A 24,644-nucleotide genomic window follows, 5' to 3' on the forward strand; every position below is an offset into this window, starting at 1 on the left:
ATTTTAAAGCATTACAGGAGATTGTGACGTCCCCTAATGGGACTAAGAAATAAGAGTTAAGGTTCTTGAAATGAGGCAACATAAGAACATTTTTCCATGAAATCTGCTATTATTGCACAGAAATAGTAAAAAAAAAAAAAGTATACAGGATAGGTCATCCGTATCTGATCATGGGGGAAGGTCTCGCACTCGGTACCCCGTCAATCAGTTCTCTGAAGGGGAGACAGTGCTCCATGTGAGCACTGCTTCCTCGTCATAACATTGCGCACCTCCCTTGAAGAGGCGGCGCAGTGTAATTACAAGTACTCGCTCCATTCAAGTGAATCGAGCGAGTACTTGTCATTACACTGCACTGTCGAGACTTCTTCCGAGACAACTAGAGCATGGTGGAGAAGATCAGCAGGGGTGCTGTGTCAGACCCCCGCTGATTGGATATTGATGACCTATCCTGAGGATAGGTCATCAATATATACTGCCTGCACAACCTCTTTCTAAGTTGCGAAAAATTTATATAAATAAAAAATACAAGTTTCAAGTTAAAGTGCACCCCTTTCCCTCCATCAAGCCATTTACTAATGTAAACAAAATGCTAGAAAAAAAAGAGGCTGTTTGAAAGCAACATTGCAAAGCCAATTCATCAAAATCTATGCCGCAAAACCCAAAAGGTAGTGTTTACCTTCTGTGCCCAAACAGCAACTTAGATCCACATTTATGGCATTTCCGTAACCAGTAGAGGTGTGGCATTTCTCAGATGGCACACACTGGGGACAACATATTGGGCACTGAAATGCCATATCTGTGGAAAATTCCCATTTTCATTTTGCATGGCTCGCTGCACATTAATTTCTGCAAAGCACCTGTGGCGTCAAAATGCTCACTCAACCCCATAATAAAAACTTTGAGGGGCGGAACTTCCAAAAAGGGGTCATTTCTCAGGTTCCATTTATTAATTCACCCCAGAACCTCTACAGTTGTCAGCACAATTAGTGTAATTCACCGGACTGGGCCACAAAATGCTCATGGTGGTCTTATTTCCGAATGTTGCAGTGTGCCCAAACAGCGGCTTGTGACCACCTAGGGCTGTGATGGCTAACCTCCGTCACTCCAGCTGTGGTAACACTACAACTCCCAAGATATACACTTGCTTGGCTGTTCTCAGGCCTCCACAGAAATTAATAGAGCAGGCTGGGAATCGTAGTTTCACCACAGCTGGAGTGCCGGAGGTTATCCATCACTGACCTAGGGGGCATTGTCACAGAGTGAACAAAAACCAGTCCAGCAAGATCTGCCCTCCAAGAACCATATGGTGCTTTTTCCCTTGTGAGCCCTGTGGTTTGTTTTACCACAGATACCTCGTAAAGTAGTTAATATTTGGCATAATTTTGTAAATATATTTTTTAGGATGTTAGAAGGCTTGGAATTTTAGAAGCAACTTTTCAAAAATATTTCAAAAACCAACTTTAAAAACCAGTTAAGTTCTGAAGTGACTTTTAGGGGCTTATATAATATAAAGCCAATTTTAGAGACCCCTTAAGGACCCTGCCATTTTTCACCTTAAGGACCAGGCCATTTTTTGCAAATCTGACATGTGTCACTTTATGTGCTGATAACTTTAAAACGCTTTTACTTATCCAAGCCATTCTGAGAATGTTTTCTCGTCACATATTGGACTTCATGTCAGCGGTAAATTTGATTAAAAATATTTCATTTTTATTCATAAAAAAATACAAAATTTACAAAAATTTGGAAAAATTCACAGTTTTCAAAATTTTAATTTCTCTGCTTTTAAAACAGGTTGTGATACCTCCTAAAATAGTTATTACTTTACATTTCCCATATGTCTACTTCATGTGTAGATCATTTTATAAATGCCATTTTCTTTTTTTGGGACGTTCGAAGGCTTAGAAGTTTAGAAGCAAATCTTGAAACTTTTCAGAAAATTTCCAAAACCCACTTTTTAAGGAACAGTTCAGGTCTAGAGTCACTTTGTGGGGCTTTCATAATAGAAACCACCCATAAATGGGATGAAATTTCAGAATTTCACTTTTTTGGCAGATTTCCCATTTTAATCCATTTTTTACAGTAACAAAGCAAGGGTTTACAGCAGTGTTCTCTCCAAGCTGTGCGGGTGAGCGGCCGTGCAGCAATTATTGTGCCCCCGCTCACAAGTTTAATAAGTCCGCTCAGTGCCCGCTCAGCCTGCTTGCAAAATGCCCACACTTGACGCTTTCTAAGCTAGACTCTGCCTGCTACATAGTATGCTGGGGAGTCTGGGGACAGACCTGGAGGGAATGCTGCTGCAGAACACAAGGGGTTAAACCACTGGCAGGAACACACCATCCCAGTGATAGTCTAACACTGGGATGGTGTGCTCCTGCAGGTGGTTGAACCCCTTGTGTTCTGCAGAAGCATGCCCTCCACCTATATACAGTCTACACCTATATACAGTCTACACGGTGTAGACTATACATAGGTGTAGCCTGTGCATAGGTATAGGCTGTATATAGGTATATCTATCTATCTATCTCATATCTATCTATCTTATAGTCAACAATAGGGACGCTCCCCAGATCTCATATGTACTATACACTGGAGCACTGCCTAAGCTCTACCATAAAGCCTAAAAACAATGTATCAATACAAAAAGTGGCTGGCTCACAGTATAGGTATATATTTAATAAACGCAATAAAATTATCTAAAAGCTAATACAATATATACAATCACATACCAAAATTATAAAAAATAAATCATTAAAAGAGTATGGTATATGGTCACGGTTTTACTCTTGGTATATTATTGCCCTTTGTGCCACTATGTGTCCGTAGCCGCCTTTTTAGATAGATATATATTGGAAAGGTTGTAAAGGTTAGTTTAAATGCCACCTGCCAATGGAGGAGCGCTGTAGACACAGGTATGATGGTTAGCTTAGATATACCAGCAGGCTTAGATATATCGCTTGCCATTAAGCTTGTATAGTCACCTACACTGTGGGTATAACATATAACTATATAACATATAATGTTATATATTGAACGGCATGGTGTATGGATTATAATGTATACTGTACAGCATGGTGTACGATTATACTGTATATTTTACTGTATGGTGTATGGCTTATAATGTATATTACACAGAATAGTGCAGGGATTATAATGTATTCTGTACCGCATGGTGCAGGGATTACTAATTGTATATTACACAGCATGGTGTAGGGGTTATACTGTACATTGTATAGCATGGTGTATGAACTACACTATATATTGTACGGCATGGTGTAGGGATTATACTGTATAATACACAGCATCGTGCAGGGATTATACTGTATTGTACGAGATGGTGCAGGGTTTACACTGTATGCTCTTTTAATGTGACATTGTCTTAGGTTTTACTATCACCCACTTTTGATGGTGCTGTGATTCCGTAGTTTACAGAAACACCCCATATGTGGTCGCTGAACTGCTGTACGGGCAACGGCAGGGCGCAGAAGGAAAAGATGCCGTATGGCTTTTGGAGGGCAGATTTCACTGGGATAATTTTACGTTGCCATGTCACATTTGAAGACCCCTGATGCACCCTAGAGTAGAAACTCCCCAATAAATTAACATTTTGGAAACTACGGGATAAGGTGGCAGTTTTGTAGGTACCATTTTAGGGTACATAGGATATTTGGTTGCTCTATATTACACTTTTTGTGTGGCAAAATAACAAACAATAGCTGTTTTGGCACCATTTTAGTTTTTGTTATTTACAATGTTCATCTGACAAGTTAGATCATGTGGTATTTTTACAGGTAATCCCCATATTATGAAAGCCATATTGTCTTTTTATTATTTTGGGCGACTGTCTTTATGTAGGTGCTCATTATTTTCGAGTATAGGATTGACGGTTTGATTGGTACTTTTTTAGGGTGCATATGACTTTCGGTCGCTTGGTTATTACACTTTTTGTGATGTAAGGTGACAAAAAAAAATAGCTTTTTTGACACACTTTTCATTTATTTTTATTGAGTTCACCTGAGGGTTTAGGTCATGTGATATTTTTTATACAGCCGGTTATTACGGACATGGCAATACCTAATATGTATACTTTTTTTTAATTTAAGTTTTACACAATAACAACATTTTTTTTTTTTTTTAAATCATTTTTTAGTGTCTCCATATTCTGAGAGCCATAGTTTTTTATTTTTGGGCGATTGTATTAGGTAGGTAGGGTCTCATTTTTTGTGGGATGAAATGATGCATATTGGATTTCGGGTGCATATGACTTTTGACTTGGGCTGCCTTCCCTGCCATTGGTTGCCCGACACAGCAGCGCAGGGACCCGATGGCCACCCCGCACCCGGAAGGATCCCTCACACTGCCGCGGTCAGCACTGACTGCGGCAGTGTGAGGGTTAATGTTAATTGTTTTCACAGATGCCAGCGCATAAAGCAGGAGTCCGGCTATCAGTGACTGCCGGGCCCCTGCAGCTCGATCAACCCACCGTACATGTACAGCGCTAGTCCTTAAGTCACGCCCACCAATGCCGTACATATACGGCGCGGGTCATTAAGGGGTTAAAGAGATTGTCTCACTTCATCAAATTGCATTTACCATGTAGACAAAGTGAATACAAGGCACTTACTAATGTATTGTGACTGTTCATATTGCCTCCTTTGCTGGCCTGAGTTGATTTTTCCATCCCAATTATAAACTGCTTGTATCCAGGGGTTATGACCACCCTGCAATCCATCAGCCATGGCCGCGCTTGAACACTTTCCTATATTGGGCGAGCACAGCCACTGCTGCTGGATTGCCCATTTAAGAACATTCAAAAGACATGAGGGTTGACTATAATATTTAAACATTTTATTTGATCTCGTTTATACCTTAAAAATAAATAACTAATCAAGTATAAGATTTTTATGAGAGAAATATTATTTGACAGTAATACATAGTTGCACTTACATCAAAATAAGATCCTGCTTGCTCCAAGATGAGTTGTGTGGAATCAGGTTTATTTTTGCAGTAAGACACATACATCTGAAATTTATCAGCCTGCAAAGAAACATCAGACATGGATTTACATTAGTTTCATTACATTTGTAAATATACAGTACAGACCAAAAGTTTGGACACACCTTCTCATTCAAAGAGTTTCTTTATTTTCATGACTATGAAAATTGTAGATTCACACTGAAGGCATCAAAACTATGAATTAACACATGTGGAATTATATACATAACAAACAAGTGTGAAACAACTGAAAATATGTCATATTCTAGGTTCTTCAAAGTAGCCACCTTTTGCTTTGATTACTGCTTTGCACACTCTTGGCATTCTCTTGATGAGCTTCAAGAGGTAGTCCCCTGAAATGGTTTTCACTTCACAGGTGTGCCCTGTCAGGTTTATTAAGTGGGATTTCTTGCCTTATAAGTGGGGTTGGGACCATCAGTAGCATTGAGGAGAAGTCAGGTAGATACACAGCTGATAGTCCTACTGAATAGACTGTTAGAATTTGTATTATGGCAAGAAAAAAGCAGCTAAGTAAAGAAAACGAGTGGCCATCATTACTTTAAATGAATAATGAAGGTCAGTCAGCCGAAAAATTGGGAAAACTTTGAAAGTAAGGGCTATTTGACCATGAAGGAGAGTGATGGGGTGCTGCGCCAGATGACCTGGCCTCCACAGTCACCGGACCTGAACCCAATCGAGATGGTTTGGGGTGAGCTGGACCGCAGAGTGAAGGCAAAAGGGCCAACAAGTGCTAAGCATCTCTGGGAACTCCTTCAAGACAGTTGGAAGACCATTTCAGGGGACTACCTCTTGAAGCTCATCAAGAGAATGCCAAGAGTGTGCAAAGCAGTAATCAAAGCAAAAGGTGGCTACTTTAGAATATTACATATTTTCAGTTGTTTCACACTTGTTTGTTATGTATATAATTCCACATGTGTCAATTCATAGTTTTGATGTAGAGAACAAGATGCAAAGATAAGCCGCACTCACCATTCGTGTTCACGCTTCTTTATTGCAGGGCATGTTGCGGGGGTAGACTCACATGGAGTATCAATCCACAGTGACGGCCGTTTCGCGGTAATGACCGCTTCCTCCGGCTGTTTGATCCACTCTGGGAATCAAGTGTGTGCTAGTTATAGCCTCATATGGGGGAGGGTCAGCTGACCCATCACTCAAACACCCTTGAGGCTACACCACCTGCACACACCTGAAACACAGGTGCATTGATACATTAGTGCAAGTTTAAGTTTTAAAAACAATACTGGACACAAATGAAACAATAGTTACAAAAAATGACACATAGTCTGCGAATAGTATCTACACACATGGAAGGGTACATAAATATAAATGGAAGGGATGCAAAAGTTAATGCAATAATATATAAATACAAAAACGTATAAATATACGTACAGTGACTAAAGATAATCTAAGGTGTATACATAGGAGAATCATATTTATATAGCGTCCTATTCAATGAATGCTGCCAAATCATTGCGTTCGTTTAAGCCTAAACAACCTGTGGCATCCGTTTTAATAATATACCGAGCTTCCTTTTGGAGCAGGGTGCGGTGTCTATCACCTCCCTGAACTGGTGGGGGGACATGTTCTAGGCCCGCAAATCGCAAGACATTTGCGTCTCCCCCATGTTGGCACCGTACATGCTCAATTAGGCGAGTACGTCCCTTGCCTGTTTTAATTGAGTTACGATGTTCTCGTACCCGCTCCATTAAGGATCTCTTGGTTTTTTCCTATATAGAAGGATCCACATACACAAATTAACACATAGACTACGTGCGTTCGTTCTGCAATTGATAAATTGATGCACACAGTGTTCCAGACCTCCAAAGAAAAAATGGCGGCCTCTAAACATGTATCCGCCACAGGGAGCAGTCACCACAGCGATGGTTGCCAACCGGCTTACCGAGTGACAACCAATCGTGCGGTTTTTGCTCGCTGTAACGGCTACGCACCAGAATGTCCCTAAACGTGCGACATCGTTTAAAGGCTAATATGGGTTTTGATCTGTGAATTCACCCAAATCATCCTCTGCCTTTAGGATTTCCCAGTTATTTAATATTGTTTTCTTTATATAGTCTGCCATAGGTCTATGCTTGAACACGAACACAAATCTGTCCTTCTCTGACACCACTGTCCCCACTCCCACTTTTTCTTTTCCTGCGTTTCATTAGTAATTGCTGTGTGTGGGTTTTAGCCCTCTCTAGGGCTGTATCTAACTGCTCTGGTGGATATCCGCGCTGGTTCAATCTGTTCCTCAGTTCATCCGCCTCGTCTCAGGAATATTGTATCCTGACTGTTAATACGTCTAAGTCTTATAAACTGTCCATAAGGGACTGCTTGGTTACGCTACGTGGATGATAGCTCTCATGGTGCAGCAGGGTATTTGTGGCAGTGGTTTGCCGATACCCTTCGGTATATAAGGCACCATCTTCTACAACAACACGAACGTCCAAGAACTTGATGGTCGCCCCCCCCCAAAATTGAGGGTGAACATCATGTTCATGTCGTTCGCGTCGTTAAGATGTGCCACAAATGCTCGCACTGCTCCTGTGTACCGACCACACCATGAAGATATCATCCACGTAGCGCAAAAACAGAGTATGTGACAGAGGAAGGGGTTAGATGTTGAGAATATATACCTATCTTCAAATCTGCCAGGAATATATTTGCAAAGGTACATGAGACAGGTGTCACCCATGGCGTTCCAAAGATTTGCCATATACCACAGGTCATTGAAGAGAAACGTATTGTTTTCCAAAATGAACAAAGTGATTCTTCTACAATTCACTGAACTGACAGTCCCTTCCCCAAATGTTCAATAAGTTCAAGAACTGCGTTTACACCTCCACGTTGTGGGGATTCGGGTTTGTAAAGATTAACCACATCCAGGGGACACCAAACTCCAACCCTCCTGCACTGGAGCCAAAGGGGCCAGGAGGAAGTCGTTGGTGTCACCGAGATACGATGGGAAACCTGAATAAAACAGGACGCAGTAACCAATCTAGGTACCTCGACAAGGGTTCAGTCACTGACCCAACCCCCCGCCACAATAGGACGCTCCCAGGGGATGGGCTCACGTGACTTGTGCACCTAGGGAGAAAATACTAAGAGGGTCTATTCGGAAAGGAAGGAAACAATTTGTCAATGGTAGATCCATCGGAGGACACCTGCCTCAATGATACCTCTGCAACAGGTCCACCAATTTGGACCTAATTTCGGGAATGGGATCAGAGAGTAATTTTTGTATGTCTCAAACCATCATTCAACTGTCTTTCCCGCCTCAGTGGCATAAAAATCACGTGAACTAACAACAACGTTACCACCCTTGTCCGCCGGCTTGATAATGAGGTCCCGAGTTACGCAGCATTGTATGGCATTGAGTTGCCTCTTATTCAAATTCTCCTCACCCTTTTGGATATATTAAGGCCTTTGTATCTCTCAGAATTCCTCTTATAAAATACATCAATTATCGAGCCGGCGGGCATAGGGGGGCAAAAAGAGGAATGGAATACCTCTCTGTGAAACTGCTATGTGGGGTGGGTGGTGCAGAGTCCGGGCTTAGATCCGTGTCTGCCATAAATTCCAGACAGGCTACTTCTTGTGCATTAAAGGGTTCAGAGATATTGTAACCCAGAGGATGTCCCCCCACCAGTTCAGGAGGGTGATAGACACCCGCACCCTGCTCCAAAAGGAAGCTCTGTATATTATTAAAACGGATGCCACAGGTTGTTTAGGCTTAAACGAACGCAATGATTTGGCAGCATTCATTGAATAGGACGCTATATAAATATGATTCTCCTATGTATACACCCTTAGATATCTTTAGTCACTGTACGTATATTTATACGTTTTTGTATTTATATATTATTGCATTAACTTTTGCATCCCTTCCATTTATATTTATGTACCTTCCATGTGTGTAGATACTATTCGCAGAACTATGTGTCATTTTTTGTAACTATTGTTTCATTTGTAGTCAGTATTGTTTTTAAACTTAAACTTGCACTAATGTATCAATGCACCTGTGTTTCAGGTGTGTGCAGTGGGTGTAGCCTCAAGGGTGTTTGAGTGATGGGTCAGCTGAACCCTCCCCCATATGAGGCTATAACTAGCACACACTTGATTCCACAGAGTGGATCAACAGCCGGAGGAAGCGGTCATACCGCGAAAAGGCCGTCACTGTGGATTGATACTCCATGTGAGTCTGCCCCCCGCAACATGCCCTGCAATAAAGAAGCGTGAACACGAATGGTGAGTGCAGCTTATCTTTGCATCTTGTTCTCTATTTCATTCTGTTCAAGCCCTGCACCCCGATTTCTTGGACGGTCGGATTAGGCCAGGATGGCGTTCCTTCAATTCCAGGTGGGAGGACGGTGCCCTCAGTACCTACTTGTTATGTGCTGTCATAGTTTTGATGCCTTCATAGTCATGAAAATAAAGAAAAACTCTTTGAATGAGAAGGTGTGTCCAAACTTTTGGTCTGTACTGTATATAAGTATATATAACTATATAGCAATATATATTAGTATCTGTATAACAACATTCAAAACCCGAATTTAAAAGGGGTCACATCATGGCAAAAAACTATTTATTAAAGAATAAGAACAGTTAAAAAACCTAGATTGTTTCAGTAATTTCACATGTGGCCAATAGAGTACCAAGTTAGGAATTTTTGGAGGCATGCTATCGAAAAAAAAATTTGGATTATTAAATGCTAATTATGTACACAAGGCCAACCCTTTTAAAAGGCATTGTCTTGTCTGATAATATACTAGTTATACAGTGCCTTAAGTATTCACACCACATTTTTTCATGTTACACCAACAATCTTAAATGTATTTTATTGGGATTTTATGTATAGAACAATACAAAGTAGCATGTACAGTTGTGTTCAAAATTATTCAACCCCCACTGAAATTGATTGTTTTAGGCCAGTTTGACATTGATTTTGATCATTTCAGTCATCTTGTTTACAATTAAATCAAAGAGGCACCTGTAAGGGTACTTTCACACTTGCGGCAGGACGATCCAACATGCTGTTCACCATGTCGGATCCGTCCTGCGGCCATTTTGCCGTAGTCCCCGGGCCCGCCGCCTCCGTCCCCATTGACTATAATGGGGACGAGGGGCGGAAGCTCCGGCGCAGCACAGGCGGTGCACGGCGAAAGCCGCCCGGACTAAAATTACTTTATGTCATAGCCACAGGACAGGATCCCGACATGGTAGACATGCATGTCGGAATCCGTCCTGCCGCGCAAGTAGTGCAAACTAGCCTAAGTCAGACAAATATAACATAACAATTTATAATGAAATAAGCACAATATGTCCTTTTCTGTGCTCACATCATTAATCAGGTTTTATATCAACCCCAAGTGACATTCAATCTTAGTACTAGTACAACATACCTTTTCCAGTTTTTAACAGCTTTTAAACGTGAAGCATAGCTGATACAAGCTGTCTTGCACGCGATCTACGGGTATCTTCGCCCCATTCTTCATGGGCAAAAAGCCTACAGTTCAGTCACATTCTTAGGCTTGTGCGCTGCAACTGCTTTCTTTAAGTTCCACCAGAGGTTCTCAATCGGATTTAAGTCTGGTGACTGCGATGGCCACTTCAAAATGTTCCAGCCTTTAATCTGCAACCATGCTCTAGTGGACTTAGAGGTATGCTTGGGATCATTGTCCTGTTGAAAGGTCCAACGTCTCCCAAGCCTCAGGTTTGTGACGGACTGCATCACATTTTCATCCAATATCTCCTGGTACTGAAGAGAATTCATGGTACCTTGCACACGCTGAAGCTTCCGTGTACCTGTAGAAGCAAAACAGCCCCAAAGCATGATTGATCCCCCGCCATGGCAGTAGGCAAGGTGTTCTTTTCTTCATAGGCTTGTTCTTCCTCCTCCAAACATAACGTTGATCCATGGGCCCAAACAGTTCTAATTTTGTTTCATCAGTCCACAGAACACTATCCCAAAACTTTTGTGGTTTGTCCACATGACTTTTGGCATACTGCAGTCAACTCTTATTCTTTGGAGACAGCAAGGGGGTGCGCCGGGGAGTTCTGGCATGGAGGCCTTCATTACGCAGTGTGCGCCTTATTGTCTGAGCTGAAACTTCAGTACCCACATCTGACAAATCTTTTTCCAGTTCCTCAGCAGTCACACGGGGACTTTTCTCCACTTTGCGCTTCAGGTAGCGCACAGCAGTCGAAGTCAGCATCTTCTTTCTGCCACGACCAGGTAGCGTTTCAACAGTGCCCCTTTGCCTTGATTTGCGAAATGATGCTTCCTATGGTGTCTCTTGGTATGTTTAACATCTTTGCAATCTTCTTATAGTCATTGCCCTTCCTGTGTAGAGAATCACCTCTTCTCTTGTCTTCCTGGACCATTCTCTTGACTTCACCATGTTTGTAAACACACCAGTAAATGTCTAGAAGGAGCTGAGTATCACATTCCTTTTAAATCTGCCTAATGGTGCTTATTATGCTTGATTGCTGCTCCTTGACATCCACAGGTGTTTCAATACCTGATCGAAAACACTTGAATGAACCTCTGTTCTTAAGAGTGGTAGTCTTTAAGGGGTTGAATAATTGTCGTCAATGAAGAAATAACAGAAAAAACATTTAATACTGTATTACAAAAACAATTGATGTCATTGTAGTTGCATTGGTTCTTTAAAAGTCCTTGTAAGATTTCATTCTGAACACAATTACAAATTTACACTAAATTCCCTAAAACCCTTTACAGCATTGGGGTTGAATAATTTTGAACAACAACTGTTATGTGTGAAGTGAAAAGAAAATTATATATGCATTTGTATTCAGCCCCCCTGAGTCAATACTTTATAGGACCACTTTTCACTGCAATTACAGCTGCAAGTCTTTTGGGGGTATGTCTCTACCAGCTTTGCATATCTAGAAACTTTTTTGAAAAAGAGCTCAAGCTCAGTCAGATTGGATGACGATCGTCTTTGAACAGCAAAGTCTTGCCACAGAATCTCAATGGGATTTAGGTCTGGACTTTGGGTCATTCTAACCATGGCCAGGAAAATGCTTTGATCTATACTATTCCATTGAAAGCTCAGGCTGTGTGTTTAGGGTCATTGTCCTGCTGGGAGGTGAACCTCTGACCCAGTCTCAAGTCTTTTGCAGCCACTACCAGGTTTACCTCCAGGATTGCACTGTATTTAACTTCATCCATCTTCTCATCAACTCTGACCAGCTACTCTGTCCCTCCTAAAGAAAAGCATCCCCACAGTATGATGCTGCCACCACCATGTTTCAAGGTGGGGATGATGTGCAGTGTTAATTTTTCACCACACATGGTGTTTTGCATTTAGGCCAAAATGCTCAACTTTGGTCCTCATCTGACCAAACTACCTCCTTCCAATGTTTTGCTGTGTCCCCTACATGGCTTGTGCAAACTACAATTGGGACTTCTTATGGCTTGCTTTCAAAAATGGCCAGGTCAGATTTCTGAAAGTACAAGAATAATAGTTGTCTTGTGGACAGATTCTCCCAACTGAGCTGTGGATCTCTGCAGCTCCTCAAGAGTGACCATGGGCCTCTTGGCTGCTTCTCTAATTAGTACTCTCCTTGCCTGTGATGTCCGTGAGATGTTCAGAGCTTGGGATATTTTTTATAACCCAACTTACATTTCACAACTTTATCCCTGACCTGTCTGGTGTGTTCCTAGGATTTCATGATGCCGTTTAATCACTAATGTTCACTAACAAACCAGTGAGGCCTTCACAGATCAGCTGTAGTTCTACTGAGAATAAATTGCACACAGGTGGACTATTTACTGATTGGGTGACTTCTGAAGGCAATTGGTCACACTGGATTTTATTTAGGGGTATCAGAGTACAGGGGGGCAAATACAAATGCATGCCATACTTTTCTGATTTTTATTAATTAAAAATGTTGAAAACCATGCATCCTTTTCTTTTCACTTCACAGATACTTGCTACTTCATGTTGGTCTATCAGATAAAATCACAATAAAATACATTTAAGTTGGTTGGTGTAAGTGTACTTTCACACTTGCGGCAGGACGGATCAGACATGCTGTTCACCATGTCGGATCCGTCCTTCCGCTATTTCATCGTGCTGCCGCTCCGTCCCCATTGACTATAATGGGGACGGGGCGGAGCTCCGGCGCAGCACGGCGAAAGCCGCCGGACTAAAAAGACCTGCATGTCCGACTTTTTAGTCCGGCGGCTTTCGCCGTGCACCGACGTGCTGCGCCGGAGCTCCGCCCCCGTCCCCATTAAAGTCAATGGGGACGGAGCGGCGGTCTGGCGGCACGGCGAAATACCGGAAGGATGGATCCGACATGGTGAACAGCATGTCGGATCCGTCCTGCCGCAAGTGTGAAAGTAGCCTAACAGGCAAAATGTGGAAAAGTTCAAGGGGTACAAATAATTTGACAAAGCACTGTACATTATGTGGCAGATGTACAATGTGAACAACCCAGGACAGAACATGGACATGCAGTCAGCCAGCAAGGAGGACGGAGTGGTGGGGAGCAGGTAAGAATTAATCTTCTATTTACGGAAACAGGCTGCTTTACATAAAAAAAATCTTTATTCCAAGAAAACAAGTTTAAAGGGGGTTGGCTTAAAGTAGCACTCTCACATGATTTTTTTATTCTCTGACCTGCTAGAAAGGTACATTATATAATCTGTAGTGAATGTAATCTTCTCATCAATAACTATTTGTGAGCTATCCCCCCCCTTCAAATTTTTAGCTGTCATGTGACCAACTCTGATCTCCAACTGACACAGGAAGTCCGTTACTTCTCTATTCATTCCTATTAGACTGACATTGAGGCTCCCATAGGATTACATAGGAAAACTGGCATCCTGTCCACATATAAGATGCTGTGTTATTTGTAAAGTTTGATTGCTAATGCTGACACAGCCGAGAGGCAGGAGGGAGAGGATAGCTCACAGACACTGGTAAGAAGATTACATTCACCACAGATTATATCATGAACCTTTCTAACAGGTCAGAAAAAAATAATAATAATTGCGGGAGTTCTCCTTTAAGTGTCTCTGGGAAAAAAGCCAAGACAGATGTGCACTTCCGAGTCTGTATTATTGGATATATGGGATTTGAGATATCGTAAATGCGTTGGAGGTTGCATCGATCTGTGGGAGTGGGTTACTGATTTTCTCGATTTTGGGAAAAAAATAAATCTGAGGCTGCCACTGAATGCCAATAATCAGTACGTAACCAGAGTGATAGCAACGCTGGTCTTATCAATATTAACTGCTGTGGCCGTATCTACACTCTACTGTAATTTACACCAAAATTTGGTATCTCATTTTAAATATTTATGAAGAAAATAAGCTAATAATGTTATAATCCCATGTGCCTCATTTGTCAAGTTGTGGCTTCACTCCTTCCCAAACATGCCATGTAAATATACAGCAGGTTGCAGAGGGCATTACAAAACTAAATATTTGTGTACTTCCTTTGCCGCTCAATTGCGTGGCACCTGGAACTATGGCTGCATTATCAAAGCGTTCACTAGTATGTAGCATGTTCGGGAAGTGAACCAAGAGCCAGTACTCAACCTCCCTGGTCTTCTTCCATGGGGCTGCGCTGCACTGTCCTGACTGTGTACAGTGTCAGGGTGTAGTGTGTGCACTATAACCTGACGCTGCACGCAGTCAGGTGACAGTGCAGCGCAGGGACAGAAAAAATCTGAGAGACACTGCAGGGGAGACCTCCAGACCTGGGAAGTCTGATCTGAGGTCTGATGGGGGTCTGCTCTGAGGTCTGATCTGATGTCCTCATATGGGGGTCTGATAGATATTTTTTTCCTCTTCTAAAACCTGTGGTGCGTCTTATCAAGCGAAAAATAGAGTAGTCCTCTCTACAAAAAAAAAAAAAGTCTATTTGAATGATTAGAATCAGGGATGAGCGAATAGACTTCGGATGAAACATCCGAAGTCGATTCGCATTCAATTTCGTTAGAATACTGTACGGAGCGGGAGCTCCGAACAGTATTCTAATGTTTTGGCTCCGATGAGCCGCAGTTATTACTTTGCGAAATCTCCTGAGACTTCGGGTAATAACTTAAAAAATCTACTGCAAAAAACCTTTCACGGAACTCGGGTTCGGTTCCAAGGTACCACCTTGGACCAAAACACCCCAGTCATGAAAAGGTTAAGATGTGCCATTTTGCATCAAAATTTTTATACAAATTTTTGATACAAAGTAAGCCAACTATAAAGTTACATAGTTAATACGGTTAAAAAAATACATACGTCCATCTAGATCAACCAAGGGATAGGTGTGGACGCGAATCCCAGAAGGAAGTGAGACTCAGATTTCTACATGTTTTCATAAGCATTAATGTCATTTACTTTTAAGAATTCGTCTAAACCCTTTTTGAAACTGTCCACTGTTCCTGCTGTGACCACGTCCTGAGGAAGTCTATTCCACAGATTCACAGTTCTCACAGTAAAGAAGCTTTGACGCTTCTGGAGACTGAACTTTTTCTTTTTTAGTCGGAGGCAGTGCCCCCTTGTCTTTTGAGCACATTTTACATGGAACAGCTTTTTGCCGTATTTTTTGTATGGCCCATTTATATACTTGTACAAGGTAATCATGTCCTCCCTTAGACGTCTCTTCTCAAGACTAAATAAATTTAATTCTTTTAATCTTTCTTCATAACCAAGACCCTCCATGCCTCTTATTTTAGTCGCTCTCCTCTGTACTTTTTCCAGCTGCAGTGCGTCCTTTCTATGGACTGGTGCCCAGAACTGGACTGCATATTCCAGGTGAGGCCGCACCAGCGCTTTGTAAAGTGGTAACATTACATCCCTGCCCTGCGAGTCCATGCCTCGTTTAATGCATGACAATATGATGAATCTAGTAGATTTTTTACACCTGCTTTGATTTTTTGGGGAACTGAGGAAGGAGATTGCATCACATTCCACCAAATACGATATATTACAATTTTATCTAAACACATACTAAATTGTGAAAAAAAATATATACATACAGGATAAGTCAATATCTGATGGCCGTCCAACTCCTGGCACCCCTGCTGATCAGCAGTTTGAAGAAGCCAAGGTGGTCTGATAAGCACTGCCGTCTCCTCATAGCATATCAAGCACAGCATCATTCATTGTGCTTGGTACTGCCGTTCATGTCCATTCACTTCAATGGGACTGAGCTGGACCTGGGCAACATGACCAATGAACCTAATGCTACTGGCCTAGGAAAAGGCAGCAGTGCTCACTGAAGTACAGGGGCCTCTTTAAACTCTTATCATATATTGATGACTATCCTGAAACTCCTTTATACCAGCAAATATGCAATCATCATCAGAAATTAATAAATTACCCAGGTGACAAAACAATGTCCCACATCTTCTGGCAATTGTTCATACTTTTCAAGCTCCTTAAGAAATACACTTTAAAATAAAAAAATAAAAAAATACATTAGCATCACGTTAACTTACAACATACTTTAAAATATTACTTTACAGTTGACTAAACATGTTAGATAAATATCAGACAATAACTGAATGTGTATGGAGGAGGATGGGCCATTCCCAGAAACCTGCTGTGGGGGAAAACAAGCATAAAGGACATTGTTTTCACCAAATAAAGGTACTTTCACACTAGCATTATTCTTTTCCGGTATAGAGTTCCGTTCTAGGGGCTCAATACTGGAAAAAAACGCTTCAGTTTTATCCTAATGCATTATGATTGGAGATGCATTCCGTTTCAGTATGCATCATGATGTACTTCAGTGCAGTCTCTTACAGGTATTTGGCTAGGATGAAAATATCTGCAGCATGCTGCAGTATTTTCTTCCCGGCAAAAATTCTGGACGTACGGACACTGCATATATTTCCACTGAAATGTAATTAATGCCGGATCCCGGTACAAAGTGTTCTGGCAAACTGATCCAGTTTCCCCGGGTCTGCCCATGCCAGCCGCAGACCTTATAACCCCTTAAGGACCGGGCTCATTTTCACCTTAAGACCTGGCCATTTTTTGCAAATCTGACCAGTGTCACTTTAAGTGCTCATAACTTTATAACGCTTTGACTTACCCAGGCCGTTCTGAGATAGTTTTTTCGTCAAATATTGTACTTCATGTCACTGCTAAATTGGGTCCAAAAGTTAGTTATTTTTTGCATAAAAAAATACAATTTTTACCAAACATTTTGAAAAATATGCAAAATTTCAAAGTTTCTGTTTCTCTACTTCTGTAATACATAGTAATACCCCCAAAAATTGTGATGACTTTACATACCCCAATGTCTACTTCATGTTTGTAGCATTTTGGGAATGATATTTTATTTTTTGGGGATGTTACAAGGCTTAGAAGTTTAGAAGCAAATTTTGAAATTTTCAGATAATCATTCAAAATTCCACTTTTTATGGACCAGTTCAGTTTGAAGTCATATTGTGAGGCTTAGATAATAGAAAACCTCTCAAAAATGACCCCCATTTCTAGAAAACTACACCCCTCAAGGTATTTCAAAACTGTTTTTTCAAACTTTATTTTCCAATATAATCAATTTTTTCCAGGAGTAAAACAAGGGTTAACTGCCAAACAACACTCAAAATGGGTTGCCCTGATTCTGTAGTTTGCAAAAACACCCCATATGTGGTCGTAAACTACTGTTTGGCCGAAAGGTAGCACATAGAAGGAGGGAAACACCATATGGGTTTTGGAAGGCAGATTTGGCAGGACTGGTTTTGTTTATACCATGTCCCATTTGAAGCCCCCTGTTGCACCCCCCCCCCAGAATAGAAATTTCAAAAGTGACTCCATCTAAGAAAGTAAACCCCATCAAGGTATTAAAAACTGGGTTTACTAACCTTGCTTAACCCTTTTAGGTGTTCCACAAGAGTTAATGGCAGATGGAGAAAACAATTTAGAAATTTCAATTTTTTGGAAGATTTTCCAATATAATCAATTTTTTCCAGGAGTAAAACAAGGGTTAACTGCCAACAATAACTCACAATTGGTTGCCCTGATTCTGTAGTTTGCAGAAAACACCCCAATGTGGTCATTAAAATACTATTTGGCTAAACGGCAGGACATAGAAGAAGGGGAACACCATATGGTTTTTGGAAGGCAGATTTGCTGGACTGGTTTATTTACACCATGTACCCTTTCAAGCCCCTGATGCAACCCTAGAGTAGAAACTCCATAAAAGTGACCCCATCTAGGAAACTACGGATAAGGTGGTGTTGTTTTGGGACTATTTTTGGGTAAATTTGATTTTTGGTTGCTCTATTTTACTCTTTTTTTGAGGCAAATGTAACAAAAAAATTAAATTCTAAAAATTGTTTCTACATTCGTGATTTAGTTTTGTGGAACACCTAAAGGATTAACATTAGTTTGTAAGTAACTTTTGAATACCTTGAGGGGTGTAGTTTCTTAGATGGGGTCACTTTTTTGGAGTTTCTAGTCTAGGCTACAATCAGGGGGGGGGCTTCTAATGGGACATGGTTGTAAAAAAAAAACACTGTCCATTCAAAATCTGCCTTCCAGAAACCGTATGGAGTTCCTTCGTTCTATGCCCTGCCCGTGTGGCTATATAGCCATTTACGAGCACATATGGGGTGTTTCTGCAAACTACAGAATCGGGGCAATAAATATTTAGTTTTGTTTGGCTGTTAACCCGTTGCTTATTTACAGCAAAATGGATTCAAATTGAAATTTTGCCAAAAATGTGTGTTTTGACACAGTTTTTATTTAATATTTTTAAACACCGTTCATCCGAGGCGTTTGGTCAAAAGTTATTTTTATAGCGACGACTTTTACGCACGCGACGGATGCCCAATATGTATGGCTCTCAGACTTTGGAAACACTAAGCAGGCATCCCTAAAACTGCGGCCCTCCAGATGTTTGTAAAACTACAATTCCAACCATGCCCTGCTGATGGCTGTAGGTTGTCAGGGGCATGCTGGGAGTTATAGTTTTACAACATCTGGAGGGCCGCAGTTTGAGGATGCACTGCACTAAAACTAATATTTTTTGGGGAAAGAAAAATTGTTCTCCGTGTCTCCAAAGTCTGAGAGCCATAGTGTTTTATGTTCTCTAGTGGACTGTTGGGGATTATAAAAATGTAGTACTTCCATGGAAGTGTGATACTCCCTGAGGGAGCAATTGATAATGCATGAGGCCCGGAATGATCGGGGGCAACGTGTCAAATTGAGGTAGTGGTGTCCTTCCGTATACCCCTCTTGTGGGACACACTCTGCACTTTTTTTGGGTTCGTCCCATTCGTTCCAGTATGGGTGGGACCACACCTGGAAAGTGTTGGCCAGGGACGATCAGGGCTGCCCTCCAGTTTCCCGGGAGGTACTCCGGCCTGCTCTTTCCCGGTACGAAAAGATCAGGGCCTTGAGGACTGCCTCATAGAACTGGAGAATATCACTGTGCTGCCAGCGCTTCGGGATAGTACAAAAGAGTTGTACATGGCAACAGTACCAAGTAGACCGTAACTTTTTTGTACCATGCCCGGGTTTTGCGCATGGCGTTTTTTTATGGCGTGAGGACTTTGATCAGGAGAGATCAACTCCTCCCATATACCGATTGTAGTCGACGATACAATCGGGCTGAGGACCCGTTGCCGCGGTACCTCGAACATGGACATGGGTGGTGCCGTTACCGTGGATTGTGGACAGCATAAGGACATCCCTCTTGTCCTTATACCTGACCAGCAACAGGTTCCACTGGTAAGGGCACGGGTCTCACCCCTGGGGATAGGTACCTGGAGGGGGTAGGCAGGGAGGCCGCGTTGATTTTTCCGCACGGTCCCACAAGCGAACGTGGATCTGGCGGCAAGGGACCTGAACAAGGGAATGCTGGTATAAAAGTTATCCACGTACAAGTGGTAACCATTATCCAGCAGTGGGTACATAAGGTCCCACACGAGTTTCCCGCTAACACCCAGAGTGGGGGGACATTCTGGGGGTTGAATACGGGAATCTCGCCCCTTGTACACACGAAATTTGTAAGTGTACCCTATAATTTTGTATAGCTTCACGTCATACCTCGCCCGCTTTGTGGGAATGTATTGGCGGAAACTGAGTCTCCCCTTGAACGCAACGAGAGACTCATCAACCGCGACCTACCTTCCAGGTACGTAGGCCTCCATGAATTTGGCCCCAAAGTGATCGATCACCGGCCGTATCTTATACAGCCGGTCATAGGCAGGATCACCTCTGGGTGGACATGCTGCATTATCGGAATAATGCAGACATTTCCGGATGGCACTTGACATTTCCGGATGCCACTTGCCCCCCCCCCCCTCCTTGGTGGGGGGGGCAAGTGGCAGGGGGGGGGGTCTGGGTTAGGGTTAGATGGATAGATGGAAGTTTGGAATAAAAGTACTTTTTCCTTTTTTTTTTTTCTAACTTACTTTTCCCTTCTTTCCCTGCCTAACGGTTGCCTCTCCCTCACTGACCCCTAACCTACCTGGGTGGCGATGGGTGCAGGAGGGTGATGTATGCCGATTAGGGGGGACGCAGGAGCTGGTGCTGGACGATGCTGCACGGTCAGGGTGCTGGACAGGAAGAGGAGGGGAGAGAGGAGCGCCAGGAAGTTTGAATCTCGCGCCTCTCTCCCCTGCACCAATCAGCACCCTGGACAGCGGCGTTCAGCACCAGGGCCAGCACCGCCTCTCCAAATCCTCGGACTGCGATAGGTGGTGAATAATTACGCCACCGATCGCAGTCTTTTTCCGGTTCATCGGGTCACAGGACACCCGAATGGACCGGAAACGCAGAAAACCGCAGGTCTGAATTGACCTGCGGTTTTCTGCGATCGCCGATAAGGGGGGGTCAAATGATTTCAGCCGGCGTCCCGTTCCGATTAACCCCCGCGGCGCCGGAATTCCGATTTTAAGTCAGGACGTACCGGTACGTCCTTGGTCCTTAAGGACTCGGGAAATAGGGCGTACCGGTACGTCCTATGTCCTTAAGGGGTTAAAAATGCGAAAAAAATAAATACCGTATCAGTTTTTCCGGATGACACCGGAGAGACGGATCCATCTAAAAATTATATCTGTTTGCATACGGATTTCTGGTTCCGGCAGGCAGTTCAGGCAACACACAACGCAAGTGTGAAAGTACCCTTAAAGGGCATTTGTCAGCAGATTTGTACCTGTGAAACTGGCTGACCTGTTACATGTGCACTTGGCAGCTAAAGGCATCTGTGTTGGTCCCAGGTTCATATGTGCCCGAATTGCTGAGAAAAATGTTATATATTTAATTATATATAAATAATGAGGGGACGTTGCTATTACTCCTAGAGGCTCAGCTCTCTCTGTAACTGCTGCGTCCTCTCCACTTTGATTTGCAGGGCCAAGTCTGATAATATTTACACTGCCTGGCCCTGACAAAGTGAGGAGGGCGCGACAGCTGCAGGGAATTTGGAGCCTCTAAGTGTAATGCATACATTAAACATAATTTTTGTCAGCAATGCAGGCACATATGAAGATGGCAACAACAAAAAATTAGCAGTGAGCCATGTGTGGATCTTGCTGTTGGAGCCACAATATGTATAGGTAGCCTTACAAGGGCCAGTTATCAAAATGATTGTTTCACTTATCCCTGATAATTTCATGTAAGGCCTAGTTCACACTTCAGTTATTTGATCAATGATTGTCACCAAACCCAGGTGCAGGTAAAAAACACAGAACTGTACCTTATCTCTGTGTAGGCTTCACTACTGGTTTTGGCTGATGGAAATAACTGTCCCTGTTCCCTGCGTCGCAGACGAAATCCCGTGCCTGCGCTGTTTACTTCTGTATTCGGCACAGGCACAGTAAGTGAAGGCCGCTCTCCTGCTGCTGGCTTCCTCACTGTGCCTGCGCCGACTACGTCACAGTGAGGAAGCCGGCATCAGGAGAGCGGCCTTCACTCACTGCGCATGCAGGTGACAGGTCCTCTTTAAACTCCTTCCCAGATTGACAGGCATTGGTTTATCGACTCATGGCTAAAATCCTTTTGGCATGATCTAGACATACCTCTGTGTGCTTTAGAATGCCAAACGTTTTGTGTTTAGGGTAGTTCTACATCTTGACTTTTTTGTTGAGATGTTAAGGTGATTTTCACATTAACACTACGCAGGAAAAATGTCCTGCCAATTTACTAATTTTGTCAATTTGATTAGTAACACCTGGATGCCAATAAGAGTGAAGTCATATGGGTGGGCTAAAACTGTGGTGGATGTATTTTTTATAATTGACTGTGAGATGGCCGCAAACTTCCAAAAGAAAATCTCTATCACTTGTCGCAGTAATTTGGCATGGCACCTACACAGTGTGCGGCGATGTCTCGCTCCAGTGCCTGGTTCCAGCCAACAGCAGTTCTTGCAAACAGATCAACGTGAAATGGTTTATGAATTACATTAAAAAGGTAGTAATCTTAAACAGTACTCACTTATTATGAAACTCATAAATGTCCTGCATGTTTCCAAAAATGATATGCTCTTTATTCACAATGCCAGGTGGAATTTCTTCAACTCCGCTAGTTATTTCCCACAAATAAGTCTGCAATACATCACAGAAAGAACAGAACTATTTACTAAGTCTTAGACAGATTGAGGTATTGCGGTACAGCCAAATGGGGTGAATTTACTGCAGCAAAATAGTAATGCGTTAGATGCATAATTATCTCAGATTTTGCCAGGTATGTGCCACAATATTCACCCTATGCATGGCAGTTATAAGTACTTAAAGGGGTTGTTCGGGGTGAAAGCTGAACCCGGACATACACATATTTTCACCCAGGCAGCCCTCTGATGTTAGCACTGGAGAATTTCATGCACCGATTCTCTCCCTTGCCCTGCGAAATAACACAATACAGCAGTGTGTTCGGTGGCGTCACCGGCTCTGATGGGCTGGCTTTAGCGCTGCCCTAGCCGTTTTACGACCATCAGTGCCGGTGACATCACTGGGCTCACTGCTGAGAGGAAGCCTCCGCCTCGCATCCCTAAGGAGTAACCGGTACGTCACCGGATCTCCTGAAAATGCCTTTGCCCTGCGCGATTCAGCGTAGGGCAAAGGAGAGCATCGGAGCATGAAATGCTCCAATGCTCTTGTCAGAGGGGATGCCTGGGTGAAAATATGGGTATGTCCGGGTTCGGCTCTGAACCCGGATAACCACTTTAATGCAAAACCTTTGCAGTCAAAAGTTTGGAACAATAATTTTGTAATATATCAATACAGAATTCAGAGCTCGATTTTTCTGGTATAGTCACAATTCCCCTGAACACAATTCTGTCTCCCTCAGGAACTTATTAAATACAGTTAACATGTTGAACTAAGCAATATGTAGTAAGCTGCTAAACTCCCCTTGAAAAAAGCACTTCAGCTTTATTTTTCCTTAACTAATCCCAATATGTTGACAATGTTACATGGGATAAGAAAGGTGTAGCGTCACGTCCTACTTTTTCTCTGAGAAAGTGGTCCAAAGGGAGGATCCGTACATTTGTAAGATCGGTGTCAAGGTATTGGCGCACACCCAGAAGTGGGTAATGTCAGCAGGTTGTGACATCTGAATACAGAAAAACCAGACAGACACTCCCAAGGGAGTCATTATTGAATTCAATGGCCCAATGGACTTAAAATGTACGGCAGGAAAGAAAAAAAAAAAAAAAAAAGGAGGTAATACTAGCATTAATTGATATATATAATGGCACAGTAGGAGTCTAACCATTAAAGGGGCTTTCCAGCACTTTTTAACTGATGACCTAACCAGAGGATAGCTAATCAGTATCTGATCAGTGGCGTCCAACACCCAGGACACCCACGGATCAGCTGTTTGAGAAGGTACTGACTGAATGTTTAATACTCACAAGAATCAGTGACAATCCCTGACTTCCATGTTAAGTCAACTGAAAGGAACAATATACTTAAGTTTGAGAGTCAGCACACTGTAATATGGTGAATTCACATTTAGCCAGCTACTGAGTAGAAAGGTAGTTCAGGATGAGGAATGGATTAATAAAAGATTGGCTGAGATGTGTGATAAATTCTTGGATTGGAGATACCCGAAACAGTTGATTCATAGAGGGTGAAAGTGCTAGATGGTTAAGAATTATTACGCAATGAATATAATGAGAGAAACGAACTGTAAATCCTGTTTGTCTATATTTTCCTATTTATGTAATTAAAGAATTGAGGGGTAATTGGCCTATTTTACAACAATATTTTAATCTAAACCTAATGTCCTACAGAAAGCAGAGGAACTTGAAGGATCATTTGGTATGAACTGATGATATGTCACATGGGATATTATGGGACTCCTACAATAATTGCAGCAAGATGTGGAAGGGTGATGTTTTTATCCGAAAATGGGAAAGATCACATTAAACAATTTTTTACCTATTAAGTTGATTTTGTAAATAATGTGTTGGAGTACCCTTGCGGGCTTTTATATATATAGGAGAGACCACACAAGAATGTAGAAATAGGTTGAACCAACATAAAAATTCTATACAGAGGAATATTATAGTAACAGTATAGTTACAATATCACTTGTTGTTACCTCTGGCAAAATGCCAAGCATACACAGTTGCAGCACTGGAGACAAACTAATACCATACAGTGTTGGTAAAGCTAAGTAAGTCCCTACAAAATCC

At 42.3% G+C, this 24,644-nt stretch overlaps 1 protein-coding gene across 1 annotated transcript in view; it reads right to left on the reverse strand.

Moving 5' to 3' along the window:
• TRIO (trio Rho guanine nucleotide exchange factor) overlaps positions 1-24,644 on the reverse strand; it is a 796,191-nt gene that overhangs the window by 376,059 nt on the left and 395,488 nt on the right. The window contains 3 exon segments of the mRNA XM_040431356.1: positions 4,948-5,037; positions 16,371-16,440; positions 22,442-22,551. Of these exon segments, the coding sequence (XP_040287290.1) occupies positions 4,948-5,037; positions 16,371-16,440; positions 22,442-22,551 (270 nt within the window).

The sequence above is a fragment of the Bufo bufo genome, chromosome 5 (assembly GCF_905171765.1).
Source record: "Bufo bufo chromosome 5, aBufBuf1.1, whole genome shotgun sequence".
NCBI lineage: Eukaryota > Metazoa > Chordata > Amphibia > Anura > Bufonidae > Bufo > Bufo bufo.